At 36.4% G+C, this 13,684-nt stretch overlaps 1 protein-coding gene across 5 annotated transcripts in view; it reads right to left on the minus strand.

Annotated features, from left to right (window-relative positions):
- Positions 1–2,382: 2,382 nt before the first annotated feature.
- Positions 2,383–13,684, minus strand: part of MADD (MAP kinase activating death domain) — a 68,066-nt gene continuing 56,764 nt past the window's right edge. For all 5 annotated transcript variants that reach the window (XM_056492594.1, XM_056492593.1, XM_056492591.1 and 2 more), the window contains 3 exons: positions 10,210–10,279; positions 5,286–5,332; positions 2,383–3,848 (listed from right to left, as the gene is read on the minus strand). In XM_056492594.1, the coding sequence (XP_056348569.1) occupies positions 3,741–3,848; positions 5,286–5,332; positions 10,210–10,279 (225 nt within the window). In that variant the 3' untranslated portion in view covers positions 2,383–3,740. The remainder of the gene's footprint in view (positions 3,849–5,285; positions 5,333–10,209; positions 10,280–13,684) is intronic.

Consider the following 13,684-nt stretch of genomic DNA (forward strand, 5'->3'; position numbering starts at 1 on the left):
CCAGAAGGAAGATTTTGCCTCAGAGGCAACATCATCTGACTTTCATCCCTTTGGCAATCAGGGGGAACTGGGATGTAAATAATGCTGTTTGTGAGAAGCTTAGCTTCTATTTTCTGCCTAGTTCTGAATTCAGTGATAACAGGAGCCTATGCCTGACACTGGTGCAAGCAGCTGATTTGTTACCATTGCAGGCAACTGCATCCTTATTAGAAACAGACTCTGTGAGCCAAAAGCCCTCTTCTGGCATAAGAAGCATCATTCTAGAAATATTTTCAATATTTTTGTAACATAAAGGCTTACAATCATAGCAAATTTTCCCATTTGCTTTGATTACTAAGCTAGAACTTTAGGGGGAATTGCAATTCTTAATGACTTACATTTACAAGCAATTTAGCTTTTTAATACCCGGCTGAACATTTCATCTTACTCTGCTATCCTGAAAGTGGTCAAGTAGGATGGTAGGGATTATCCAAAGTCAGGGATTAGAGTGTTGGAAGTTTTTACAATAGGTTTCTTAAAGTAATGAGCTCTTTCCTTCAACAGACCTTCAAAATGCTTTTTCCAGATATATCTTTAACAAATATCACTTAATAAGTACCAGTGTTGTGACACTCCCTGATGTCTACACTTTTAACTTTTAAAATGTGGATTCACTCATATTAGAAGTGGACACTGCATTCACAAATAAAACACGAGCATTTCTGGAACATCAAAATGAAGATCTGATAGCCAGAGTACAGATAAGTTAGTAACTTAGGTTTCACTTTGAAACTGCCAGGAAGACTACTCACAAATTCCAGTGTTTGCAGAGAACACTTAATAACTGTCACTTTGAAAACCAACTTCCACAAATGAGAAATTGTAGCAGATAAAGAAATCTGCTCAGCCATAAGGAAGTTTTAAGGCAAGTTTATGTTTTTTGTCAGATTTCTGTAAGTGGAAAATAATTTGCCTTGGAAATAACACAAGCATTAAAATAAAAAGGTTGCAATTTTGAAATTCTTAAAAACTAAGACACAGGCTCCTCCTAGTGGTAAAAACGTAGAAATTAGTTTTTTTGTGTTGAGAAATTTCTAGTATGATTTATAGCTACCAATTAGTCTGTTAGCCTTCCATTTGGTTCTGGAAGGTTTAGAGGCCTCTAAGTTCTTACCTATTGCCAAGGAATTGTTACGTAAATATCAAAATGAGTGGGATATAACTAAAAACATTTACAAATCACTGTAATTATTTTTTTTCCACCAAAATAAAGTTTATCTACCTCTTAGTGCTTTAGAGTGATGTAGTGGAAAGAATGGAAGACTGTATTCCAAAAGATTTATGGTTTTGTACCAATTTAAAATCCAACTTGTGTTTGTATTTGGTATCCAGAAAGCAGCACTGGGATTTAGTGGTGGAGACTCTGCACAGCACATCTTTGGCTCAGAGGAACATGCTAAATCCCCAACATCAAGTATGCAAAAGATTTTATATATTGCAAAAATGTCTCAATTTTGAAGTCAAGTCTCACCTAAAGAGCAGGAGCCCAGTGTCAGTACAGTTGCTGAGCGTGTTACTGATTCATCCCAACCACAGAACAGCAAGGACTATATTTAGCCACACTTGCTCTTCAAAACAAATTCTGTCAAAATGAAAAGAGGGCCATTTTTATTATCAGGTCCTTTAAAAGTCTTATTCTACACTGACATTTCTCATCAGCCTAAAGCAGACAGCAGCTTATGTAATTTAAAAAGGAGCTGTATATAGTAAATGATGTTATGCATTTAATAATCTTCCCCCTATAATTTTAAGTTGATTATGTTAATAGGCCTACTAACATAATTACAACCTAAAAATTGAAATTGTCTACTGCAGTGGGACACAGCATTGCATAAATGGAACATCTATTGTAGACCAAAGTGCTTTCAGTCTTAACTGTACTTGAAATACAGTAGTATGCAGAAAACTACAAATGCTAAAAATTCAGGTATTGCTATAAGAAAATTTACGGTCTCAGAAGACAAAATAAAGAAAATAAATTCAAACCAAACGAATTTCATTATTTGTCAATTTCAGTTTTGCTTTAATGTCAGGAAAGGATGAAAGATCGTTTACGTACCACTTCTACTTGCAAGCATGCAAAAGACATTTCCATATTTCAGATGTGTCTGTTTTCCCTATTCATGTTTTTCAAACACTTTTGCTTTAAAGGACACAGATGCTGTGTTAGAAGAAAGAAAAAAAACCCCTGAATTATTTAAAGCTGCTTATATAAAAAGAGATTTAGATAGTCCATTCAGAGTCTTTTCCACTATTTCACGTATGTGTGTAGTGTACTTTGAATATAATTACATTTGTTTCAGAATAAAAAATGATAGAAAAGCACAGGAGTATGAAAACTAGTTGCTGGTTGAATGACATTTTATTTTCACATTCAGAGAGCTGTACAGTTTCTATAAATAGATGTGATACTATAATATTTACATCATCTTCAACCAAACTAGTATATTCCATTTCAAATGGTAGATACCCTGACCAAGCCAAAACAGGGTTATTTCTGGGTGCATTTAGTCAGAGTTCTATGTCAAAACATACAATACATCAGTTGTATCAGAACAATTTTTCCCAGTATTTTACATGTAACATTATTTTCTCTAGATAGTCTCATCTTCCAGCATCCTAAGAGCTTTCCAGACAAGTACAGTACAGTTCAAGAACAAAAACAGGATGAAAAAACCATTCATATCCAGCTTATTTAAAATAAGGAATGTGATGGACAGTTTTAACTACGTTTCTTTATACATAAACACAATATTTTCAAGATCCCTTCATATACAGGTATAGATTGAAAAAAAAATAAAAAGCAATAGTTCAAAAAAATTGGAGACAGCAAAATCCTCTGGGCTTCTGAACATGTTCTGCAGATTTCTGTACTGTGCTTCTGCCAATAATGTTTCCAAGTTTTACACCGCCTTGTTCATTTTCTAATCCCTGTGATTAAGTGCTTTAGGGAGTGCTTATTTGTATCTGTGAACTCTGCTGGGGTAGCTACAAATGTTACCTGAACACCCACTTGAAAACAAAGAGAACCCATGAAGTGTTGAGGTTTTTTACATTATACTACCTTCAAAGTTTCTCTCTTCACTTGAGAAGCAGTCATCTCCACAGATGGACAAATTAAATAACCAAACTTCAACTGTCATGATATTTTAAGACTATGACAGCGAAATTGTTCATCTCTACCAAAAGGGACTGCAGAACTATGTGACTGGAACACCGTGTTGGTAATTGAAAATGAGCAACACAGAAGGAAAACAACAAAAACACAACACTGCATCAACATACAGGACCAGGCTGCTTCCACTGTGCACATACCAGAGAATCTGAAAGCAGAAGCCTGCAGTTGTAAAGTGATCAAATTGTAACAAGTACCACTAGAACAAAAAACAACCAAACTCAAGCTGTTAGTCATCTTAACAAAAAAGGAATTTCAAAGGAATGTCCAGAGTAAGTCACTCACAGCTGGATGCAGATGCTGAAAACTGTCTGATTAAAAGCTCATTTAAAAACTCTATTAAGGATGAATTCAGAAGGAGACTGAAAAGGGAAGGCTTAGGTTTTCCAAAGGGGAAAGACTTACAGGGTCATACATAAATAATCAAGTTCTCATAGAAGACAGAAAGTGAGCTCCAGTAACTGCAGTAAAACTGGGAGTACTGCATATCAGTGTGCCAAAGGGTAGATACTTCCAAGTATCATGATCAACTGGAAACTGGTCGAGGTGGTTTGCTTTTGTTTTCTGCCTCTTTTCCACGAATTGCAGCCACGTAAGAGAAGAGACACAGCACGGAGTAGCAGATCTCATGAGCCTACAAGAATTTAGAAGAAGAGATACTGAAATTCAGATTAAGAGTTTAACAAAATCCATTGCACATTTGTATTTTCCTGCATGTCTTCCTTCATGAGACAACTACTCTGGCTACAGACAAAATCAGGAACATATGTCCTCTACCACCTTCTAACTGAGACAGAAAGAGAAGAGCCACATAACAAGCTAAACAATTCCTTTGGGATAAAAACATTAGCTGCTTAACACTATGATTTAATAACTTTTAAGAACAGTATGCTAAGCTAGAAAGTTGGCCAACCGGCTTTTGAAAATCTGCATATTTGCTTTTGGTCTGTTGCATGAAATTCCAAGATATTTTCTGGGAAGGGTTGAAAGACCTAACTAAAGAGAGGGTTTCACATAGCACTACTCAGTTTTACAATTATTTAACTGATTAACTGTGCTATTATTTAACCAAAATCCTCTTTTACCATGTGAGTGGCATCACAATTCAGTGAAGGTAAGACTTGGATTTAACTTATCTATTACTTCTAATACCAGCTCTGGTTCTGGTGATCTTAAAAATTCTTGTCCTTTAAACTGACATTTAAAATTTTTGTGACAGTAATAAGCATAACAACATGTTTTGCTGTATTACACTACAAGCTAAAACATACTTTTTTTCCATTAAACTGGCTTTTCTTACTAACAGATACAGCTATTTGCTACTTAAACTACATATATTCTAAGCATTTTGTTCTAAAACATTTCCAGCTTCTTCAAATAATTTTGCTCTCTCTTCTCTTGAAGGACTGAATTTCCATGAAATCACCAAATGTGCACACTGTGCTTAAACAGACTTAAATAGAAATTTCAGTTCTGATGATAATCATTGGCTTCTATTTCTTCCTCATGAATGCATCTAAGCCTGATCATCTATAAAAGTGCTAACTATCATTATCAACTGCTGGTGTTTACAAAAAATGTTATAAGAAATGAATATTATACCAGAACAAGAACTCATCTATACAGCAGGAATCAATACTTTTACTGTTCTCTCACAAGACATTGCTCATGAGTAGATGGGAATTTTTTTTTGTAAGCTGTTAACAATAATTATTCTTAGGAAGTAGTCTCCCTTTCCATAGGTTCTATGAAGTAAGAGTTGTGTTCTGCACTGTCTTAAAATGAACAGTTCTGCCAATTCATATTGTGCTAAAGATCAATGCCAAATTGGCTACCTTTCATCTTTAACTGTCTTAAAAAAGGAGACAGTGCTTTCTGTACTACTGCTGAGTTCCTCTAGCATTCATAGATCCAATAATCACTGAACTTTGCTGTCTGCCCCTAATGAAAACACCATAAAGCGTAGCTGGTATTTCACTGCAAATCCTGCAGTCTCAGTCTAATTCTTTTCTCCACATGAAAATGTAAAGATACATCCTCTAGAGGACCAGAGGCATCACAGTAGACTCACCATTGGTGTCTTGTACTTGTGGCTCACCACTTCTTTAGTTTCAGGAACTAAAACCGGACGGGCAAGAGACAAAACAAAAAGTTCAAAAAACGAGAGGCAAATGGGAAAGAAACAGCACAATGCTCCCATGGGAAAGGGAAGGGATGCAGACAGACAGCAGGTGCAGGTACAGGGCACTTCACTATTCCTCACTTCTACATACTTCTACTTCTTTTCATTTACATTATATACATCCTTGGAAGACACTGATAATGTCATAATAAATTATTCAACCTGGCAAAAATTTTCACTGCTTCTGTTTGGCACAGCAGATATTTGATGGTTCTTAAGAGACTCTGGCTTTTCTCACATTACTTATTCCTGCTAGATAGTAAAAATAATGAAAAAATATGCTTAAGGACAAAATACACCTAATGCCTACTACAATAAAACATAACCCAAAAATTCCATAGGAATTTGTCACTATATGAGTACCAATGATTTTACTCTTGAGATGTCTGAATCATTCTCTGCTGAGTAACAGATCTCAAAAGAACTGTTGGACACTGCATACTAAGCTAGTGAAATCCAGGGGGGAAAAAAAAGAGCTGAGGGAGAATTTTTTCTTAACTGGAAGACTGTTTCCTAGCTCTATTTTAAGTTTCTCAAGATATTCTTTCTCCTGTATAGGATGTGTGTGATGGTATTTACTTGACATACTCACTGAAAACATTCATAGTTTTTGAATGAGTTGCCTTAAAATAAAATGCTGAGTTCAGTGACACGTATTCCTAAAATACCAAGCTGGTTGGTTTATAGAAATCTTTATATAAAAAGAGGATTAGGGCATTGATGAAAAAAATCTCTTATCCATAAAATCTTTCCTTGTTCCATTGCAGTGCCTCAAACTGATAGAAAGAAAACTGGCATAATATAGGTAAAGGAAATTTGTCCTTTGTTGTCATTGTGGAATGCATAAAGAAGCAAACTGTAATCACCCTGCTCATGTGCAGTGCATCTGAACAGTGCCCGCACTTGGTCTGCGAATGTTGTGAACAGATACCATGGGAAATCACCAGAAGAGAACAAAGACCACACCAGAACATACAACTGGCAAATTTAAAATGTCTGTATCAGGGGAATACCATGACCAATTCTGAGTACTTCCCTTCCAGAATAGCTGGAATTTGCCATGAAATTTCTGTGTCACAACAAAAGAATTTAGAAGAAGCAGTACAGAAATTATGCAAAACCAAATCATTCCAGGTTCAAAGAGGAAGGATAAATGTTTTATTACACATAGTACTAGTGACAAGAAAAAAAAACAGAGGCAGATGAGTTCAGTATGAAGAACCAGGAAAAGTCCACAACGAAACCTATCCATGCAGATGTCATCTCTTCAACTATGATATGACACAGCTAAATGCTGGAGAGGGAGACGGATCACACTCTAAGGGGCCAAGAGTAGGCAGTGCAGACTGGGTTGGAGAAAGTTCTCAAAATACAAACCAGTACCTACTAATTCTCCTATGTCATGGTACTGTCATTCTTGAAAAGAATCTATTGAAAAGCACAGAATATTATGGTAAAATAATATTTTTGTTTTATTTTTCAACTCTAACTCTCCTTGGAGTTGGAAGTTGCATGAAGGGTTAAGAAACAAGGGAAGTGCACACCCAGGCTGCACTGCCCCAGTGGTATCAGAGACTAAAGCTGGGGAGATAAGGAGGTGCACATCCAAGCTACCTTACCCGTTGGCACCAGATGTTCCAAATTAACTCCATGTCACCAGGGGATAAAGGTGGGAGTGAGGCTGATGCACAGCCAAATAGAGTAGGACTTTTACAGCTGTGTAAGTCTCACTGCCCACTGGATAACATACAACTGTTCAAATACTCTTCAAAAAGCAGGAAGGGAAAGCTGTAAGGACCTTGTGCCACGAGGGAAGGAAAGAAGGGAAGCTGTAAAGTCCTGTATCATAACTGAGAATAGGAAAAGAGGGAACAGGAGAGCAGCAAGGTACTGTCTCCCCACTTCACAGTAAGATGCCTTGTCTTTACTTAAAGTACTTCTTCACAGTCCTTCCAATGCAGAAAATTCTCCTGACAGGACTGAGTTAGGAAGATTGGGTTTGCATTTACAAACACAAAAGTCAAAGCACTAAGACTGCAGAATACAAAGAAAAAAGAAAGAAAAGAAAAAAGGAACTGCCCTCCCACAAAGAAAAAAAAAAAAAAAAAAAAAAAAAAGACCCCCCCACCACAACAAGAAAAAACCCCAAAGAAAAGACCCAAGCTTTCCAAGATCAAGCCTCAAACTGAGAGATTAGCACTTTTTTTCTAACATTAAAGTTATTCCTGATGCTCTTGAACTGAGTGGATGAAGAGAGTAAATTAAGCACCATCCTGCAGCCTTTGGTCCTGTAAATGAAAATATGGTACTACCACAAAATGAATTTAGGGGAGACAACTTTACCTGCTGGAGAATGAAGGTTTTCATAGCAGCGGCAGTGAAGGGGCCACAAGAAAGTAAAGCACAAGTACACAGCAGTAACTCAAATTCCAGAGGGAAGAACCTTACATTTCCTCACTTACTTAAGATCACACTTTCATTTGTGGGACACAGTTCCTGAACTGCTTGTATCCTGCTCTGAAACTACAAGTCCAACTGTGATGCTGCCATCTAAATCCAGCATTAGCACAAACAGACCTTTGATCTCCTCCTGTGTTATCACTAATTTGGAGCTCTCATGCTTTGTAAAATCAGAATCTTCCATTGAAGTGCTTCCCATCATACTGGAGTGTGAACACTTACCAGGCCTCTACCTTTCTAAGAGCATCTCCTACTTCAATATGCTCCTACTGTAATAAATCTGATGGCAAGGTTTCCAATGTTTGACACTAAATAACTTCATTCTCGAGAAGTCCAAGCAAGTTCCTGCTGAATGCTTTTAGTCCACTCTTACCAAACATGTTCATTTATCTTAAACAGGACAGATTGTCACATCCTCTCACCTTTATAACAATTCAAAAAACAGCTCTGAGGTAAGCTCTAATATCAGTATAAGAAAAAAAGGTAGCTCCTCTGCAACATCCTCCTTTTTTTTTTATTTTCTCAGTATTAGCTGGATGGGCAAAGTGTCAATCTCATTTGGTACAGCTAAATTGGTTCTTGTCTTTGACCTCTATTTTGTGAGAGAGGATATTTTTAACTCAAGTAGTTTAATTTCTCAGTTTTTGCTTGTAGATTTCAACTCTCAGTTTATTTTTAATTACTTCTTAAAATTACCCTTTTATAAGTTCCATATGATAATTCTAGCCTTTGCAATAGGCCCTTGATTACAAAAGCTTTTGTAAAAACATAAGAATTACATTTTCTTACATTTATTACAGACATTATTTAGGGGCTAAATGCTCTTTTACAGAGTCATCAATACAAATTAACTAGAAATAACCAAGTCAAACACTGTCTTTCTTCTTGTCCAATATAAACAAACTATTAAAAGAAGTACTTTGCATAAAACCTCAAAAAAATGATCCAAAATTAATTTCTGATCCAAGTAATTTCTTTTAAGTAAAGATTTCAGAAGCTGAAGCCATTCTTTAAGCTAATTTTATGGCTTCTGAATGCTCATCTTTGTAAAACCCATCAATAATCTTTTACTAACTTAAGAAATTTCTGTAAGTAATAAAATTAATTGTGTCTATCAGGGTAAAAACTTGATATCAAAGGAACAGAAATGGAACAGAACTTATCTAACATCTAAACTATTAGAAAATTTTTGTGGTTTAAATATACAGATCTGATCATATGAACCATGAACAACATTTTCAAAAAATTGGAAAAAATTGCTCACAAATTCAAATCTGAAACACCTGGGAGATTTACAGAAAACAACTGCAACAATCAGAAGGGTTTTATCACTTAGAACTTTGTGTCACCCAAAGGAGACAACACATTGTCATGGACAATGACATTAATTTCAGAAATCTGTTAACAGTCTTCTATAATTAAAGGGAGAACCCCTCAATCAGAACATTTTGTTCAAAGTACCAAAGAACAATTACAGTCTTGGTAATGGGAGCTGCTGATTCAGATTCTGATTAATGGCCAAAGTATGTATGCTGATCTACTATGGAATGTTGACAATTTCAGATTCTTTTTAGATGTTTCATACATACTCCTAAGACCAAAGCAAATGTCTCAAAGATGGCTGGAAGAATAAACCATTTTGGGTTTCAAGAGAAGTACGTGGATCACCCTTCCAGAGAGCTGCATCTGAAGTCACTCATATTTTTCAGACCCTAGTTAAGAATATTGTGACTGACACTAACACTCAAGAGTAACCTGAAATTTTGCCCAGCGTCTGGTACAGGCAGAAATGCAATAGCAACAACTGACCAAAATAGCATAAATTCTCTGCTCTCCTTAACTTTTATTTTTCCATTCATGCTCTAAAATAAAAATCACAGGATAAAAAAGTACAACCTGACAAAACAGCTTCTGCTCCATTCAACAAAAATTAAACTACACCTAGAGCAAAAAGAAAGCTTTGCAATTAACAGTAATTCTTTGTAATGAGAGCATGGTGTGTTTCGAGAAAGATCAGCTTTAAATCCTGCTTTAAAAATGTGGTTTCTCAGATGAAAAAGGAACATGCCAAAGAAAATTCACACATAAATCCACGTTTGGTTTTTTGTTATTTCAGAAGACTCAGGGCCTTCTTTCTGTCTAATAATAAAAAGCATCTAGACCACAAATCTTAATATGATAAAAATTAATGTGCAAATTTTTATGTCAAGTCACCCATCTCTCAGGCAACTCTTTATATGCAATCTACATTCTCTCCCATCTTCAAAACTGAAGTGCAACTCTGAATCTGAAGACTGGAAATTTGAGTTACTGCCATGTGAGTACAGACCTAATATCAAAATAATGTAATTACCAAATTCCTCCAGGACAAAGACTCCTCGCACAGTATTGCACTTTTTAATGTGATTCAGCTCTATGAAAACCTACAAAAACAGGAGGAAAAGTAGCATAAAATTAGTTGGGTTTGGAGTTTTTTTTAAATAAAAAATCAAAACTAAACAAAAATATCATCACAACAGATACAACCTGAAGTTTTATAGCATACACTACCAGTTCATTTACAGTTTAATATATAAATAAAGGGTGAAATAAATATTCAGAAGACAAACTTGCCACAATGCTAGAAATCAACAAAAAACTTAAAAGTGCTAAGAAGCGAAGACAGCAGAAGATGAAGTACCTTCCGCTCCTTGCAGGAGGAGAAAGCATGGAAGAGAAACGAAGGAGTTAGTAACTCTGACATATCCAACATTGCTACCCCTTCAGGCACTCAAATGAGTTATTGCAAAAAGAATACCAACACACCTGAAATACAGCAAAAGAGGGGGACGAGAATAAAGCTGGCTCCCAATTTGGCACTATTTGTAGCCTCTGATCCATCCCAGGTAGTTTCTGCCCCTCCATGCATCCTCCTCCAGCACAGAGGGCAGGTAAAGGGCACTATACTTCCCTGATACTGATCCTCCTAACCTACCACATAGTCAAATTGAATCCAGTGAGGAACCACTAACCTTTCTCTTGACAGTTCTGCCATGTAAGATTTTACTAGAGTTTATGACATAAAATCTTCAGAGTTACGCTTGGAACCATCACCTCTTAACAGTCAGTACCAGTTTGCTGTTTTAAGCAGGATGGGAGAGTTTGGATCCTTCTCTATGGTTTACTCATTTCACATATGGCTCTGCCAGTTGAGCAAGTAATTTGGAAAACAAAAACCTGCCTTAAAGTCATGTTTTACATTCATGAAACCCCAAAAGACAAAAGCAGTTGAACTACATGACAAGGTTTTCCACCCAGAACATAGATGTCAAGATTGCATGAATAAACAAGTTATCTTTGCATAATGGGCTTGTTTAACATCCAATCTGTCAGAAGATACAAAACAGCCCCTTCTTATGTGCACAACTCCAGAAGGGTCAAAGTCAGTACACAGACATAAGAAGCTGTAGGAAGTGCTATAAGGACTCTAATCCACATCCTAGTTTCTAGAAGACTTGCTTTTCAAGGCAAGAGTAACACTAAGAGTAACACTGTCCTAATATTCAGTGTTGATACCAAATACCTTAGAGAGGTCCTTGCAAAACTGTATTACAATAGTGGTGTTTGATACTTTGGGTGCCTACACCTTTAAGACACCATGATCTCAGGGCCCTTCTTTAAAATGGTACTGGAGAAACTTCACTGTCTTGGAAAGAAGGGAAAGGAAAACTGCAACTCTCTTGAATCCATATTGGCAACACCAATGTAGTCATGCATGATATGCTACTCATGAAAGACAAAGGATGTCAATGCTAGAAATTGTTGGGTTTTTTTGAAGGAATTTATCTCTATCGAGAGAGATCAGTAAATGCACCATACATCTGAGCTAAGACATACTGATTTTCTAGTCAAAGGAATTTTATTATTATTTTAATTGGCAGAGAACTATCCAGCAGACCTGAGGTATTTTTTGTTCAACATAAAAATCCAAAAATTCCACTTACTTAACCAAAAATCTTGCTTTCAGCTCATGTTCAAACACTCAAGGGAAAGGAGACTTAATCAATTTTTTTTTGTCTGTTTTCATTCAGTATCAGTTTACTTGGTCAAAAACATTTTATTTTTTGAGGTATACTTACAGAATCAACAAATCAATAAGAGAATACTTTCTTTACTGCACTTAGTTCTGTTCTTCTGTAATCATCTCTGTGAAAAGTTTTTGCTAATAGTGTGAAGTAAAAAAAATCAGAACCTTAATAGAAAGGCTCAAACAAAACACAGGCCTTTTTATTTAGGAAGAGTAAAACTGCCTAAGAGACTTGATATCCCCAGATGCTCACGATCTGAGTTAATGTTACAGAGTGCTGCATTTCCACAAGACCTATGAGCAAGATGAAAATTTATCAAGTTTGTCACAATTACAATCCATTTTCAGAAGATATGAGTGGAAGGGCAATTTCTTGCTATATTGTTTAAGGGACAGAGGAGATGCTCTCCTCTCACTCCATCAGAAAACACGCATAAAGGAAACAGCAGTTACTTACCCTAGGGAAACTGTGGTTCCTCAAGACAGAGCATTCAGTGTGGATCCTACTGCAGATGGGCATGTGCCTTATGCATCTTAATAAGCTTCCATCTATGTTTGACACAGATGGATTTGTAACAGGCACAGGGTACTGAGTCGCAACATTACAACAGAGTTTGTAGATGTGAACTCAGAATTATCTGCCAATGCCACAGGTATACTTGATTCCTCCCTATTCTAAAGAACATCCTCTGACCTGCTAGGCACAAAGAGACTTCAACATTTTTTATTCTTAAACTTACATGTGCTGCAGCATGGTGAGACAATCTGTGAACACTAAAGCCAACTCACACATGTCAATAAGAGGTTGCCCCACCATGCATCTGAGACATTTCCTAAGGTACTCACAAGACACTAAGAAAGTACACACACTGCAAACCAAGAGCCTTCAAAAACAGCTTCACAACAGCAAGCTTCACACTGAAGCATTATGTTCAGTCTTCTCAGGTAGGGTCCACTTATACTTTTCTTTTAAAAAGTGGAAACCCCTCTTCCCATGTTCCAAATTAATTCTATGATGTCCAACCAAGCCAAGCAATAGAAATCCCTTATACTAGGTAAGCCACAAAACTGAAAAGAACACTTGGAAAGATAGCCAGGAACAGGGCCTTCATATTAAGTAAGGAGAGGAAGATGAAGAAAAGCTGGGCCTGATGAGATCCTGTAGGCTTTTGTTGGTCAGTATCCCCATTCAAACTCAACAGAAATAGAAAATTCCATTTTCAACACTGCAAAAGGGCTGTGGGATCCTGGTTTTAATGACGCTTATACAAATATTCTGAAATCAACCGCTTTAGGGAGCAATTCACACAATGTATATAAGAATTGAAAAGAAAAAATCATCCAGAATAGCACATCTTTTATTAAGAATACAGACTGGTTGATGAGTGTCAGAATAAGAATGCCAACATCCTTTAGCTCCAAAGATTATGAAACTGGAGGGGATTTTTTTTTTTTGCATGATGCAACTAGTAGGAGTCTTTTATATATCCGCCACAGCTGTCCATTCTACAGAAACCCTCAAATGATACACGTTTGATATCTGTTTAGACACTTTGAGAAGGAAAACAGGATATGTATCTTAGACCCCCTAAATGGCACTGAATGCCCTGGTCAGATGGCAATATAATCTAACAGACCAAGAATTAAATATGTTGAATAAATGCAGTGTATTTTCCAGAACTGCACAATATCCATCTTAACTAACGGCAACTCATCTGGCATTGGAAAGGTGATAAAGTGAAGGAATAATCCTTCAGGTGAG

The sequence above is a fragment of the Oenanthe melanoleuca genome, chromosome 5 (assembly GCF_029582105.1).
Source record: "Oenanthe melanoleuca isolate GR-GAL-2019-014 chromosome 5, OMel1.0, whole genome shotgun sequence".
NCBI lineage: Eukaryota > Metazoa > Chordata > Aves > Passeriformes > Muscicapidae > Oenanthe > Oenanthe melanoleuca.